Genomic DNA, 13,204 nt, shown 5'->3' with positions numbered 1-13,204 from the left:
CTTTTGGCTAGAGGGTATGTTCTGGATCATACTGAGCCCTTGGAATTTGGTCAGGTTTCCTCCTGGCCCAGTATATTTTTATAAGTGCTCCTTGTATGCTAAAATAGACTCACTCAGGCTTATTAACTTTATTGCCCAGAGATTCTATATAGCCACTTATTTTTATCTGTTTAATGTACTGGTTCTGAGAGAGTTTTAAAAATCTCCAATACACTTGTTTATTTCTCCCTGCAGTTCTATCAACTGTTAGCATATATATTTTGAGGTTATATTGTTAGAGGCACATATGATGATACTTACATGATTGATTCTTCCATCAGTATTTAATGTCCATCATTGCTGTTTATGATATTTTCCCCTTGGTTTCCATTTTATTATAAAGTCACTATTTTTGCTTTCCTTTTTTGAAAATTATATGGAATTTCTATTATTATATATTTCCAGTGTTCCAGTGTTTTTAAGTTGTGTGTAAATAATCTATGGTCAAATTCCTTTTTTCAATTCTGAGAGTTCTCTCTTTTACTTGATAAGTTTAACCTAATTACAGTTATCATTATTTTCATCTTATTCCATAGTTTCCACTTACTATGGTTTCTTCTTGTCTCATTTATAGTTTATGTCCATTTTGAGTTAGTTTTTGTATGAAGTGTGAACTTGAGATTGGGTTTCATTTTTTGGTCTCTGACACCCCACTGTGCCAGCTTCATGTGTTGAAGAGGCTCGTCTTCCTCCATTGAATTGCTTTTGCAGCTTTGTACAAAAATCAGACCACTGTAGTTGTGTGTTTAACTTATACCTAAGCACTTCCTTTTCTTTAGGGTGCTTGAAAGTGGTATTGTGTTTTTACTTTTTAAAAAAAGTTTTTTAACGTTTATTTATTATTGAGACAGAAACAGAGCATGAGTGGGGGAGAGGCAGAGAGAGAGAGAGGGAGACACAGAATCCGAAGCAGGCAACAGGCTCTGTCAGCACAGAGCCCAATGCGGGGCTTGAACCCACGAACAGTGAGATCATGACCTAAGCCAAAGTCGGACGCTCAACTGACTGAGCCTTCTGGGTGCCCCTGTGTTTTTACTTTTGATATCACATACTCACTGTTGTTATAGAGGAATGCAATGGATTTATGTGTGCTGCTTATTTATTTTCATTCTCCTTCTTTGCTTTCTGTTGGACAGATCAAGTTTTCTTGCGTTGATTTAAAAGATGTATCTTTGTTCTTGTTTTGTTTGCCCTTAGGACCATCCTGGAGATTTTGGATATGTGTTTTCATAAGTCTCACTAGCTTCACTAGGAAGCAGGTCAGTAGATCTCCTTGTGCTGTCATTCCAGAACTCTCTCACCCTTGCTAGTTAACCAGCTCTACCAAAAACTTGCCTGGGGCAAGACGGCCAGCAGCTGTCACTCCCAATCCATTACATACACTATAAGTGTCATGGATGCTGGCTTAGCGGTCTAATCACCAGGTGGCTCTGGCCCTGGGCCTGGCTTCCTCCCACTCCCCAGCCATCCCATCTACCCCTTTGCCAAGCATCAGTCAGAAGATGGGTCCTGCAGGCCCCTGCTCAGACGCGCCTCTACTCTTGTGCTAGCGACAGAGATTACTCCATGGGTCCTGGGGTCTCTCCGGCCTGTAATTAGCAGCTGTGGTTCTGACAAGCTGGGTATAATCACAAGTCAGGGTCTCCTTCACTATCAACTCACTTGTGCTGTCCTTTTGGAGGTGGCTAGTCTTCATTCTCATTGTGCCTATCCAAGCAAAAATGGCCTTTAAAGGTCATCTGATTCAGTGGCTTTCAACCCTAGTTACACTTTTAAATAACCTGTGGAGTTTTAAAAATATCAATGTGTGGGTTCCCCGCTCTAAGTCAGTTAAACCAGAATCTCTGAGGGGGTAACCAGACCTAGATGTTTGTTAAAATTCCCCAGGAGGCTTAAACATACAGCTAGAATTGAGAACTGTTTAATGCTATCACTCAATCCCTTTATTTTACCAATGCCCAGAGAAGAAAACAGCTTGGCCACAGCAGCACAGAGAGCTAGATTAATTGTATGATTTTAAGCTAATTGTTTCAGTTTCGTGTCACCTCTATCCCTTTTCATCAAGTACATCCACACTTATTTCTCTGTCTCATCCAGTTATGTCTGTAAGGCTGAGTCACGAAAGATCTTCTTACTTACTGCTATTTATGATTGTGTGTGAATTTTTTTTTTTTGAGAGACGGAGAAAGGAGGTGGGGGGGATATTAAGTGAGCTCCACACTTAGCACAGAGCCTGATACGGGGCTTGATACCATGACGCTGGGATCATTACTTGAGCTGAAATAAAAAATCAGACACTCAACCAACTGAGCCACCCAGGCGCCCCTGTGTCAAATTGTTCTTAAACAGCTTCCCCAACTACACTGTGAGCTCATTCTGAGCTAAACCAGCACCTTCTGAGTCTCTGGCTACTTCCCCCATTGGGCGGATAATGGCCTCCAGGCCCAGCAAGGGCTCAGCACAGCTGCCCTCCAGGAACTGTGGAGAATAGACAGTAGCACAGGGGGTTTGGGAGGCAGACCCAAATCTGAATCCTGATTCCACCATGTAACCCCTCCTAATCTTCCATTTTCCCCTATGCAATACGAGTTTAAAACCTCTACGTTCATTGTTGGGTTTACCGTAAAGCTCTGGCTTCTAGACCTCTGTTTTGTGCCATCTCCTTCCAAAGTCCTGGGAGGGGCTCTCACAGTTCTGTGGTCACAGTTTTCATTCTTTTTCATAAAGAGAAAAAGGGGGCCCCCGTGCCCCCGCCAAATGTTATCAGCCTCGGACCCCACCACATTTGGATCTGCTCTTCCCCACCCCGGAGAGCAGAATACGACTGTGTTCATAAAGTGTGGGACATGCAGTAGACGTCCACAAATGTTACTTCCCTCCAGAACGACCCAGAAAAGGGATGCAAAGAGAGACAGAACTGTGGCTGATGTGCTTGTTACATGTCCCCTTTAATGTCTCAAATGTTCCCCTTCGGCAATGCAGCCCCCATTTCTCAAGCAGCCTCTGGGCTCCAGACGCAAGCCTGAGGGACGCTAAGGCACCCGGGCCTCCAGGGAGGCCTCCTCAGCTCTAATGTGGCCGTGGATCCAGTCAAGGTAGCGGCTGACTTTGGTGTAAACGCCGTAGTTGTGGAGGCGCCCGCAGCCCTCGCCCCAGCTCACCAGGCCCACCAGGAACCAGGTGCCGCGGAAGGACACAACCATAGGCCCCCCACTGTCGCCCTCGCAGGCGTCCTGCGAGTCCCCAAGGGTGCCCGCGCACAGCATGTTCTCAGAGATCATGTTGTGCATGGCCTTGATGCACTCGTTTTGAGGGACCACGGGGATCTTGATGAAGTTGAGGACGAAGGTGCGGTTTCTCTTGATCTCGCTGCGGTAGCCCCAGCCGGTCACCACCGTCTCCTGGCCCACCCGGGTGAGCTCGCGCTCCGCGAGGCCGCTGTCCGGGAGGCAGATGGGCACGATGGTCTGGGAGAGCATGGCGGGCTGCGACAGGCGCAGCAGCGCGATGTCGTTGTCCGACGTGCCTTTGCTGTAGTTGGGATGGATGAAGACCTCCTTGATCTCCAGCTCCACCTCCCACTTCTCGCGGCGCCGCAGGTCATACTCCCCTGTGGAACAGGCGGGGCAGCACAAAGGTCACAGCTGGAGCTGAGGCGCTCTGCACTGCACTGTCGGGGTGCCATAGCCAGGGGTAACGGCTGCGGTGTCATTCTTAAAGGGGCGGAATGCTGGTTGGACTTCAGGGCTCGCTCACAGATGGAGCAGTGAGTGACCAGGGAAGCCGGGGACACAGCGGAGCCACAGAGGGCCCCGGGGGCTACTGCGTGCAGAGACACGCCGCTCCTGCGGCACTGCCGGCCTGAGAACGAGGCAGCGACAAGCTGGGGGGGCGGGGAGGGGACAGAGGGCAAGAGCAGGGAGATCCAGAGAGAGAACCAGCAGGACACGGGTTCCGCTGGGGAAGAAAGATCTGGATCACACACCAGAGCAAGGCCGATGGGCGCGGTAGGCGCAGTGTGGGGAGCTGGAGATTCTGAGCCCAGCACCACTGGAGGCCACTGGCAATTGATTGTGTTGCAGACAATTGTAGGCAATGTGAATCTGGTCATTCTCAATACAACTTTTCCTTCCGTTTTGCATAAACAGTGGAGAGCCCCCTGCAGAAACTGGTACAGAGTGGGGGGAAGGGGGGCGGGGACCACGCAGCTGCCTTGGTGTGGCTGATGCCAGTGTCTCCATTGCTCAGCTCCATCCTTATTGGTCTGCATGAAGCATGACCCTAGGGCCCGGCCATGTAGATACCTTGTGGGTGTCTGCACCTGACAGTGCTAGATGTCCACACAGCCTGCTCCATGTGAGTGGGAGTGAAGACGCATGTGTGTGAGAGAGAGAGAGAGACACCCCTCACTTTGCAGACACATGTGTGTAAGCACCTGGACACCAGATCTGAAGAGAATCCCCACCTGCCCAATACCAGGTGTCACTGTGTCTCAAATCCCACCGCGGGGGTGGCTCTGTTCGGGGAGCACTGGGCCTCCTCTCCCCAGACACCTTCCGTGGAGCTCAAGGAGCCTCTTATCCAGGCATCCCAAAGACCAGGACGCCCACACCTGGCCAGGCTGTCTGGTGCCGCAACCCCCACCCCCCCACCCCCCGAGCCTCCGGGGGCCTCCTGCCTGACTGCCGTCCATACCGAGCCTGACAATGAGCTTCTTCGAGTCCTCCATGCAGTGTGCCGCTGTCAGCACCCAGGAGGTGTAGATGAGCACTGCCCCACATGCCAGCTTCTTCTTGGAGTCCAGCAGGATCACCTGGAATGGGGTGGGCGGTGGTGTCACCACACTGCCCCTGACAGCTCCACGTCAGGGCGCAGGGCTCAGCCCCAGTGTGGTCCCCAGCCTGAGGTGCTAGCCGCATAAGTGGGTCTTTCCTGATCACCTGGTGACCCCTGGACCCACAGCCCTCTGCTGGCATTTCCTACCTCTGCCTGTTTCAGAGTGGGCCTGTAAAGGCCAAGGGCATTTCCCTGCCTTTGCCTTTGCCATTGCTGTACTTATCCTCAGCAGCACCTAGCGGGTTCTGCTCACCCTTGGGGCTCAGGCTGGGACTCAAGTCCCCTGAGAAGCCTTTGAGGCCTGAAGGGGTATCCCTTAGGGTTCCACCAGCCCCTGTCATGCTGGCCATCCCGCCTTTGTTCCCATTGAGCCACTGTGTTTAGGGGCCTGACCCTCCCAGGATCTTAGAGCTCCCTAAGGCCTGCCGATCCCCTGCTCATTGATTTCTGTACTGTCTGGTGCCTGGGGCCAAATAAGTGTTCAGACCCACGGGTGAGGCTGGAGACGTATTCAGGGTCAGCTGTCCTTCCCCGCTTTCTCAAAGCAAAATACCTCTCCCGTAGCCGGGCCTCTGCCTCAAATGCCAACGGCCATGCATTATCTTTCCAGCTCTTTATTAAAACGACGAGTTACCTTCCTGTACATCAGCCACATGCCCCTGGGCTGACCCACTGGCCCTGACTGCTGTCCCCCATTAGGTACCTCCAGCTTTTGCTGAAATTGCTTGGCCCCCACCCCAGCACTCCCTCTCCCCATCTGTGCATTCTGAGCAGGAACCCCCAGTAGGAGCTCTGATTCCTCACCCACCCGCTGCTCTTCTCACCTGCCAGGGGCTCTCTCCCCATACCGACAGCTTCCCATTGACGAGCCTTGGGTCTATCTGGTTAGTTTCATTTGTGCTGCGTTTCACCGTCTTGTACTTCTTCACCATTCGCCTCCCTGGCCTCCCACAGGGGAACTTCACTGGAGGTAGGGGGAAGCTGGTGAGCTCCTGCCCGGCACTGCTCCCTGAGACTGCTTCCCCCACCTCCTTTGTCCACATCTTGCCTGCAGGCTACTTTGCCCCACTGTAGGGTAAAAGGGACATGTGATGCTTGGGTACCCAATTACAGTAACCTGCAAATCCCCTCCGTTTGACTCTGGCAAGAGTCGGACCAAGCAGCATCGCCACCTATCAGGTTGTTATACTTCTCAGAATTCAGTATACCAGGGTCATCAGGAGTAATCCCTGAGATACATGTCAAGTCTCATGCTGAGATGCCACCAAGCTCCTAATTATGGGGAGGAGGTGGTGGGCGGTCCTGGAGAGCCCCTAGAGAAGCTCTGAGCACAGTCATGAGGTCCTCTGGCAGCGGGGGAGAGCACATGATGGAGAACTGAAGGCTGGGAGGGCTGCCAGGGTCTGTTCACGATGGACCACACCTGCCAGGCTGAGAGATTTAGACTCTAGGAGCAGTGGACCACCATCAGCAGGGGGACTGCATAGTGGCAGAGAATGGAGACAGACAGCAGCAACAAAATTCCAGAAGCTGGACATGGTAGTGGACTTGGCTATCTGAGAAAGCAAAAATCTCAGCCAGTAATGGGAGATTCTAGGAGCTGACTGTTTTTTTACAGAACACCCCACCCCCACCACCCTGAAGCCTCAGTGCTTCTGAACGACACAGTATATGTAGGACTGCAGACAGGAATGTTGAGTTTGGAAAGGAAACTGCTGAAGCCCTAGACCTGTCCCAACCCCCCAGTGGCATGACTGCAGAAGACCACTCTCTGCACAGGGTGAAGCAGAGACTGTGGACAGCCACAGGAAAGAGTGCTGTGCAGACGGACCAGAGGAAGTCACACAGACATCTGCAGCCAGGCAGATGCCAGGTCCTCCTGCCCACTCTACTGCAGGGGGCCTAGCTCTTCCTTGTTCTACTGGGGGGGGGGGGGCAACTCTTCCCTGCTCTACTCCAGAGGGGCCAGGCTCTTTCCCTCTCTACTCTGGAGGTGGGGGAACCGGACTCTTCCCAGCTGTACTCCAGGGAGGCCTCAACTCTTCCCTGCCCTACTCCAGGTGGGGGGCCACACTTTCCTTGCTCTACTCCGGGGGGGGATGTGGAGGCTCTTCCCTGCCCTACTCTAGGGGGCTAGACCCACCCAAACATGAACCTGGAGGATTTCCCTCAGGAAATGGCCTAAACACCAGAGGGGCTGGAGAGTAGAGATTCTGCCAGTGGCCTGGGCTGTCCAATGGCCTCACAGGAAAGCCCACAGGCCACCAGGTCCACCAGGTATTTCACTGTAAGTTCCTGTGAATCTCTTTTTTCAAAATAAGAAGTTAGACATTTCTTCTAAGTAAAAAGATTGGAATATACAGTTGTGGAAAGTTCCCTGAAAGAAGAACACAAAGTCAAAGAGATGGAAAATAGAAGCGATAATAGAGCTAAAAGAGCAACCCAGAGGAAAAAGATCCGAATAACAGGAGGCCCAGAAAGAGAGAACAGAGAAAGCAGCGGGAGATGATGGAGGGAAGACATAATTAAGGAAATGTGCCCTGAGGCGGAAGATGTGGGTCCACCCAGGGCACTGTAGGACGAATGACACGCTGAGCGAATGGCACGCTGAGCGGCCACCTGCTGTAATTCAATCACAAGACTTGTAAAACCTCACTTCCTCGTACATATGCGAAGTGGTAAAATGTGTAAGAAGGAAAATAGAAAAGAAGGCGCACTCATGTTTCCTATCCCTCCTCAGAGAAGCCGGGGGTAACAGGGGAACCGGGATGCCAGGCTGGACAACGTGCCTTCAGAGAATAAAGCCAGCGGAGGCGGTGGAGGAGGGTGCCAGGGGCCGGGCCCCTACATCCGCTCACAGTTCGGGAGATGAGCGACCTATGGGCTCATGCTCCATCGGACAGTTGCCCCCAAGGGGAGCAGGGGCACCTGGAGCGAGGCAGGAAGGTAGGGGAAAGAGCAGGCGGGAAAATGACCCGAGGACACCCCACCCCCCACTCCTGGGCCGACCGCACGACCGAGCACCCGGCGCAGCGGCGGCGCGTCTCCTCCCTGGGTTGGGGCGCTCACCCGTGGGCTCGCACTGCAGGTGGTCGTCCTCCAGCCTGTAGCCCGGAGCGCAGCGGCAGCGGCGCCCACCCTCCTTCTCCACGCAGTAATGCGCGCAGCCGCCGTTGTCCAGCGAGCAGTTGGAGAAACTCACCTCTGGGCGGGCAGGGGAGGGGGCGCCGGGAGGGCACGTTGGCGCGGCGCGCCCAGACCCCCTCCCACGCCAGGCCCCCTCCCTGCCCATATGCCCCAACCCCTCCGCGCCCGGAACCCTCTTCCCGCCCCGCTGGTCCCCTCCGCGTCCCCACCCCTCCCTCCGCACCCACCCCCCACCCCGCCCCACAGGGCCTCTCCCCTCCCCCACATACCCCCTCCGCGGCACCCCCAGCCCCTCGGGGGCCCCCTTCCCGCCCCCACATCCCCACTCGGCGCCCGGCTCCCTCACCGCCCCGCGAGCCCCCTCCCCATCCCCACCCTTCCTTCTGCACCCGCCCCCCACCCCTCCCCTCAGGGCCCCCTCCCCGCCCCCACACACCCCCTCCGCGCCCCCCCCCGCCCCGCGGGCCCCCTCCCCGTCCGCACCGTTCCCTCCGCAACCGTCCCCCACCCCGTCCCGCAGGGCCCCCTCCCCGCCCCCACACCACCACCTTCGCGGCCGGCCCTCTCACCGTGCTGGCAGAAACGGCCCTCCCATCCCGGGTCGCAGTCGCAGCGGAAGGCCCTGATGCCGTCGATGCAATTGCCGTGCCCGCAGCACGGGCTGTCGCACAGGTGCTCGGGCGGGGGGGCCGCGCACTGGTCCTCGTCTGCGACACGCCGAAGAGGTGTCACTGGTGCCGCCAGCCCGTCCCCGTCCCTACCGCGGCCCAAAGGACCCGAGGGGGCGCGGGCACAGCGGCCTGGGATCTAGATCGCACTCACCGGTGTACTTGGCCCAGAAGGCCAGCTGTGGAGAGAAGGGGCGGCATGAGCGGCCGTCAGCCCGTGTGCGCAGGGGGAGCCTGCGGGGCACCTCTCGGCTGCGGCCCAGGGCGGGCAGCGGCGGGGAAGGGCTGGTGGACAAACAGGAGTCCACCCCTGCTTGTCCTGCCAGCCGCCAGCCGCTGGGGCAGCTGCAGCCGGAGTAGGGCCACACTCTCCTCCCTGCCCCAGCCCCCTGACCCATCTCCACCCGCATCCCATGCACCCCACCCTACCCCCATCTCGGCTGGAAGCCTGCTCTCCGGACCGTCAGCTACCACAACAGCCTCTGTGGCGGCGGAAGGGACCCAGATCTCCCACCAGGTTGCTCAGCCTCGTGCCGGGCCCCCAGCACTCCTTTAGGCTTTTCTGGACCTCCCGTGTGTGTGGTCCTTCCCTAAGCCAGCTTCTCAAAGTTGAGACCTTGTGGGTTAGACGCTGATTGGATTTGGAAGGTCTGCGAGTCTAACCCAGCCCCCCTGTGGCTGATGGCCTGGGGCCACCACACCTGAGACCCACTGCTGGACGCCTGACCCAGTCTGTGCTCTGCGGGGCCTGGGAGACCTCAGGGTGAGGCGGGAGAGGGAGGTGATCTGCCCCAGTGCTGGCTGCAGAGAGTCCTTGGGGCGGCTGCTGAGGAGGCCGCTTGGGAAGTGGGATCTAGGCAAGGGGTGCAGTGGAAGGGGCAGACCAGAGCCCCCCTCAGCCTGGGAAGTCCCTACAGACAGCTCAGAAGGGGCCCCGGGGTGACAGTTCTTTGTCCTAGTAGCTTCAGCAGGCCCTTGGGAATGGGGGGGTCTGAGTCTTGTACCAGAGAGCCACCTCCCTTACCAATCCATGCTTCCACCTCAGGGCCCTGGGAGCCAGAGAGGACATGGTGTCTTCCTCAGATCCCCTGAGCAATGAGGTTTAGCCTCTTGAGAATTTGAGCTGAGGCTCGGAGGGAGTGTATGTGGGCAGACATCAGGGAGTCTTGGGTCACACACACCCCGCTCGGCAGGTGCGTGGCTGGAAGGAGACAAGGTGGCATTCTGGTCACAGAGAATAGGTGAAGCAGTAGTGGCCAGTGGTGGGCAGAGGGTGGGCTGAACTTCCTCCAGTGGGATTGTTGGGAATCCCAGCCTAAGGCTCCACCAGACTCCCTATTCTTGGAACTAATTGCAAAATTCTGTTCCTTGCAGTGACATGCGTCCTGACCAAGACCACAGGGCCAGTGTCCCTCTTCATTCTCCTCACACCCCTCTAGCAAGCTGGGGGAAGGGGAGAGGGCCTGAGCAGTGGGGGCCCCAGCCCCCATCCTCCTCCTCCAACCCCCCTCCCCCCTGCTGGCCACCGGTGGACCCATTGTCTTCACCCAGCCTTACTGTGTCTTCCACATTTTGGAAAATCTCCTGGGCCTCCTCCAAGTCACAGATCTCCTCCAGGCACTCCCGCTCCAGGCTGCCGGCCCGGAGCTCCTCCAGGAAGGTGTTGGCTCGCTTGCGGATCCGTAGCACCTGGTGGGCGCGCTCGCTGCTGGCGAACACTGAGTCTGGTTTGGGAGGAGGGGAGCCTGCTTTAGTGGAGGGGCCGCGCTGCGGGCAGCCCATGAAGCCGGGTGGGGGGGGGGCCTGAAATCCGCCCTGCTCCTCTGCCCTCCTCTTCCACAGTCAGCAGATGACCAGCCTTAGAGGACAGGACAGGAGACTTGGCCACCCATGTGCTGAGCCAACCTGAGCTCCATGTGACTTTGAGCTGGTGGCTTTGCCTCTCTAAACCTCAGCCTATTCATGCAAACATGAGGATGAGATACTGGTGACTAACAGCACAGTGCCTGACCCAGAAGTGATTGCCCAGTGCCCCTTGTCGGTTGGGTGCTGCTGTCATTACCAAGACTGCAAGGTTCAGCTGGTTGCGTTGTTCTGAGTACCCCTGTACAACCCTATCTCGCCACTCCCTCCTTCCCCAGCTTGACCTCCCCAGCCACTTCCCAGCCTTCCCCTCAGGCAGGCACAGCTGAAGGACAGAGACCTGGGAGCTCTGAGAGGTGTCTGTCAGACAAGGGACGGCTGGGACCGAGGGGCCAGGTCAGGGAAGTGAGGAAGAGAGGCTGGAGGGGCCGGTGCAAAGGCCAGGAGAGGAAGCCTCTGAGCTGAGTCTGGACAGAGGAGCCATGTGGACCCCCGGTGCGAGTGGGGCTCCCCAGCAGATAAGCAGCTCAAGAAGAGGCACAAATGCCAGCAGCAGCCGGTGTGCAGAATGCCACTGGCCGCCCACTCCCCCTCAGGCCTCAGATGGCACCCTGGTGTGGGGGCCAAGGGAGGGGTGGGGCAGGGCAGTCACTGTACAAGTCACTGCCTTGGACGGGAAAGCTGCCCTGCAGCCCTATGGGGTGGTGGCCAGGTCTGGCTCTGGTGGTTGAAGGAGTGGGTAGGTGGAGGGGAAAGGCCTGGGGACTCTATGGCCCACTCCCAGGCTGGAGGAAGGAGCTTCAGGACCTCAGGACATGACCCCCCTCAGGGCTAACTGCTGACACAGCTCCCCCCTCCCCCAGTCTCCACCCACCAGGGAGTGGGGGCAGCTGCTGGCCCAACAGCCTGTGAAGACCGGAGGGTCCCAGGGAGGGAGGAGAGTGGCCTTACCAGGAGAAGCTGGTGTGCCGGAAGTTCCCCAGATGGTCACCAACAGTAAGAGGCTCCCGAGCTGCCACATTCTGGAGTTGCTGGCACCTGTCTGAGGAGGACTCCTGAGCTTCCGGCAGCCCCACCTGCCCCCCACCTCTGCCTGCTGCCCCGGCCCTCTCATGGGCAAGGCTGCGGGGAGGGGGGGTCCCTATTCACTGGACAGACAGCCACTGGCACCTCAACGTCCTTGCCTGTGTGGGGCTGAGGTCACAGCATTTGCCCAGAGTCTGAGGGATGAAGAGGAAAGGAGGCAAGGGCATGGAGTCCTGGGGAAGTTCAAAGGTGACTCAGCACTAAAGGGCCACGGCAGCTGTGCTCAGAATGTTCGTGTCCTTCCTTGTCCTGTTCTTTGGTCAGGTTAGGGGGTGGTGCCTTTGCTGATCTGATGGCCAGGATTTACCGGACATTCAGGGTGTTTTTCTAGCAATCGGTGTGTGGTTCAGAAGGCAGGCCACCAAGTCAGACCACTTGGAGCAATCCCCGCTCCAGGGCAGCAATACCAGGCAGGTCACCTAACTCCTTGCCTTGGTTTCCTTGCTTGTAAAATGGCTAGAAAAGCTGTTATTTTCTGCCTTATTGGGATTATTGTGAGAATTAAATATAACGCTCTTAACACAGGGTTTCTACACAGCAAATGCTTAGTAAATGTCCGGTATCATTATCTCAGTTAGAACTCATCACCCCCTGGAGGGGGTAGTTATCACCCCATTTTATAGAAGGTCACATGGAAGCTTACTAAACACCCACAGCCAGGACACTGCAGAGCTAGGACCTGAGCCCAGGCCTGTGTGGCTCCAGGCCCAGGGTCCTAACCCCTGCCCCAAACTAGCGCTGCCCTACAAAGTCCCAGAAACCTAGGAGCGAGCAGTCCCCTGCCTCCAAGCCCCGGGGGGTAGGCCTGCTGCATCTGCACCCCGCCCCCCTACTCCGTCTGACCTTGCTTTCCATCTTCACTGACTCCCACTCCCCAGGCTTAGAGGTGGCAGGGTGGGGAGGACAGCTCCTGGGCTCCTGGGCTCCAAACTGCCTCTGATTATGTCCCTGATCCCTGGAGGCCTCAGGGTCCGGGGGGGAAGGCCCCTTGGAACTGTGGCACCCAGGCCTCAGGAAAGCCGGCGGCACCCTGGCCGGCCTGGTGACAGAGCCCTGATTTCCCGTTAGCCCGAGCTGTGGCCAGCTTCTCGAACCCTGGCTGGACACTTTGGCCTTCTAATCTGCCCATCCCTCCTCCGTCCCCCCTCACCAACCTGCCTCGAAGGGGACTTACTGGGGTAGGCCAGGGAGAGATTGCAAGGTCTCCGTCCTGCCGCCATGACAGTCTGGACCTCAAGTTAATCCATAACCGCAAATATTTGCTTGGCCCTCAGTGTGGAGGCTGCCCCCTCCACAGATAAACAAACAGGCTCCTGGCTCAGGATGGCCTGGTTTGCCCACAGCCCACCTTTGTCCAGCAATTGGTGCCAACCGGGAGGGCAGGAGCTGAAGGATGGGCACTGTCAAGCTGCCTATGGATGTAGCCTCACTTTGGCCTCACAGTGAAGGAGGGCCTTGTCCTTATGTTGCAGAAGGGGACATTTTTACCAGATACATTGCAGTTTCCCCCAGAGCAGCACAACTGTTAACGATTCCATATTTCACCAAATCTAGGATGCCATTAA

At 56.5% G+C, this 13,204-nt stretch overlaps 1 protein-coding gene across 4 annotated transcripts; it reads right to left on the bottom strand.

The window, feature by feature from the left end:
* Positions 1-2,957: 2,957 nt before the first annotated feature.
* PROC (protein C, inactivator of coagulation factors Va and VIIIa) lies at positions 2,958-12,860 on the bottom strand. Of its 4 annotated transcripts, none has more exons than XM_039253176.1 (9): positions 12,814-12,860; positions 11,505-11,591; positions 10,248-10,414; positions 8,782-8,869; positions 8,577-8,740; positions 7,945-8,077; positions 5,700-5,839; positions 4,735-4,852; positions 2,958-3,649 (listed from the first exon to the last, which is right to left on the bottom strand). In XM_039253176.1, the coding sequence occupies exons 1-9, from the start codon at positions 12,857-12,859 to the stop codon at positions 3,072-3,074; spliced, it is 1,521 nt and encodes a 506-aa protein (XP_039109107.1). In that variant the 5' UTR covers position 12,860; the 3' UTR covers positions 2,958-3,071. The 4 variants fall into 4 exon arrangements, with proteins under 4 accessions (XP_039109107.1, XP_039109106.1, XP_039109104.1 ...); XM_039253175.1 differs by having other exon boundaries at positions 7,945-8,155; positions 8,563-8,729; positions 8,845-8,869; XM_039253173.1 differs by having other exon boundaries at positions 7,945-8,079; positions 8,592-8,729; positions 8,845-8,869.
* Positions 12,861-13,204: the final 344 nt, after the last annotated feature.

The sequence above is a fragment of the Hyaena hyaena genome, unplaced genomic scaffold (genome assembly GCF_003009895.1).
Source record: "Hyaena hyaena isolate Hyena2069 unplaced genomic scaffold, ASM300989v1 scaffold_441, whole genome shotgun sequence".
Classification (NCBI taxonomy): domain Eukaryota; kingdom Metazoa; phylum Chordata; class Mammalia; order Carnivora; family Hyaenidae; genus Hyaena; species Hyaena hyaena.
This window is presented reverse-complemented; position numbering and strand designations above follow the sequence as displayed.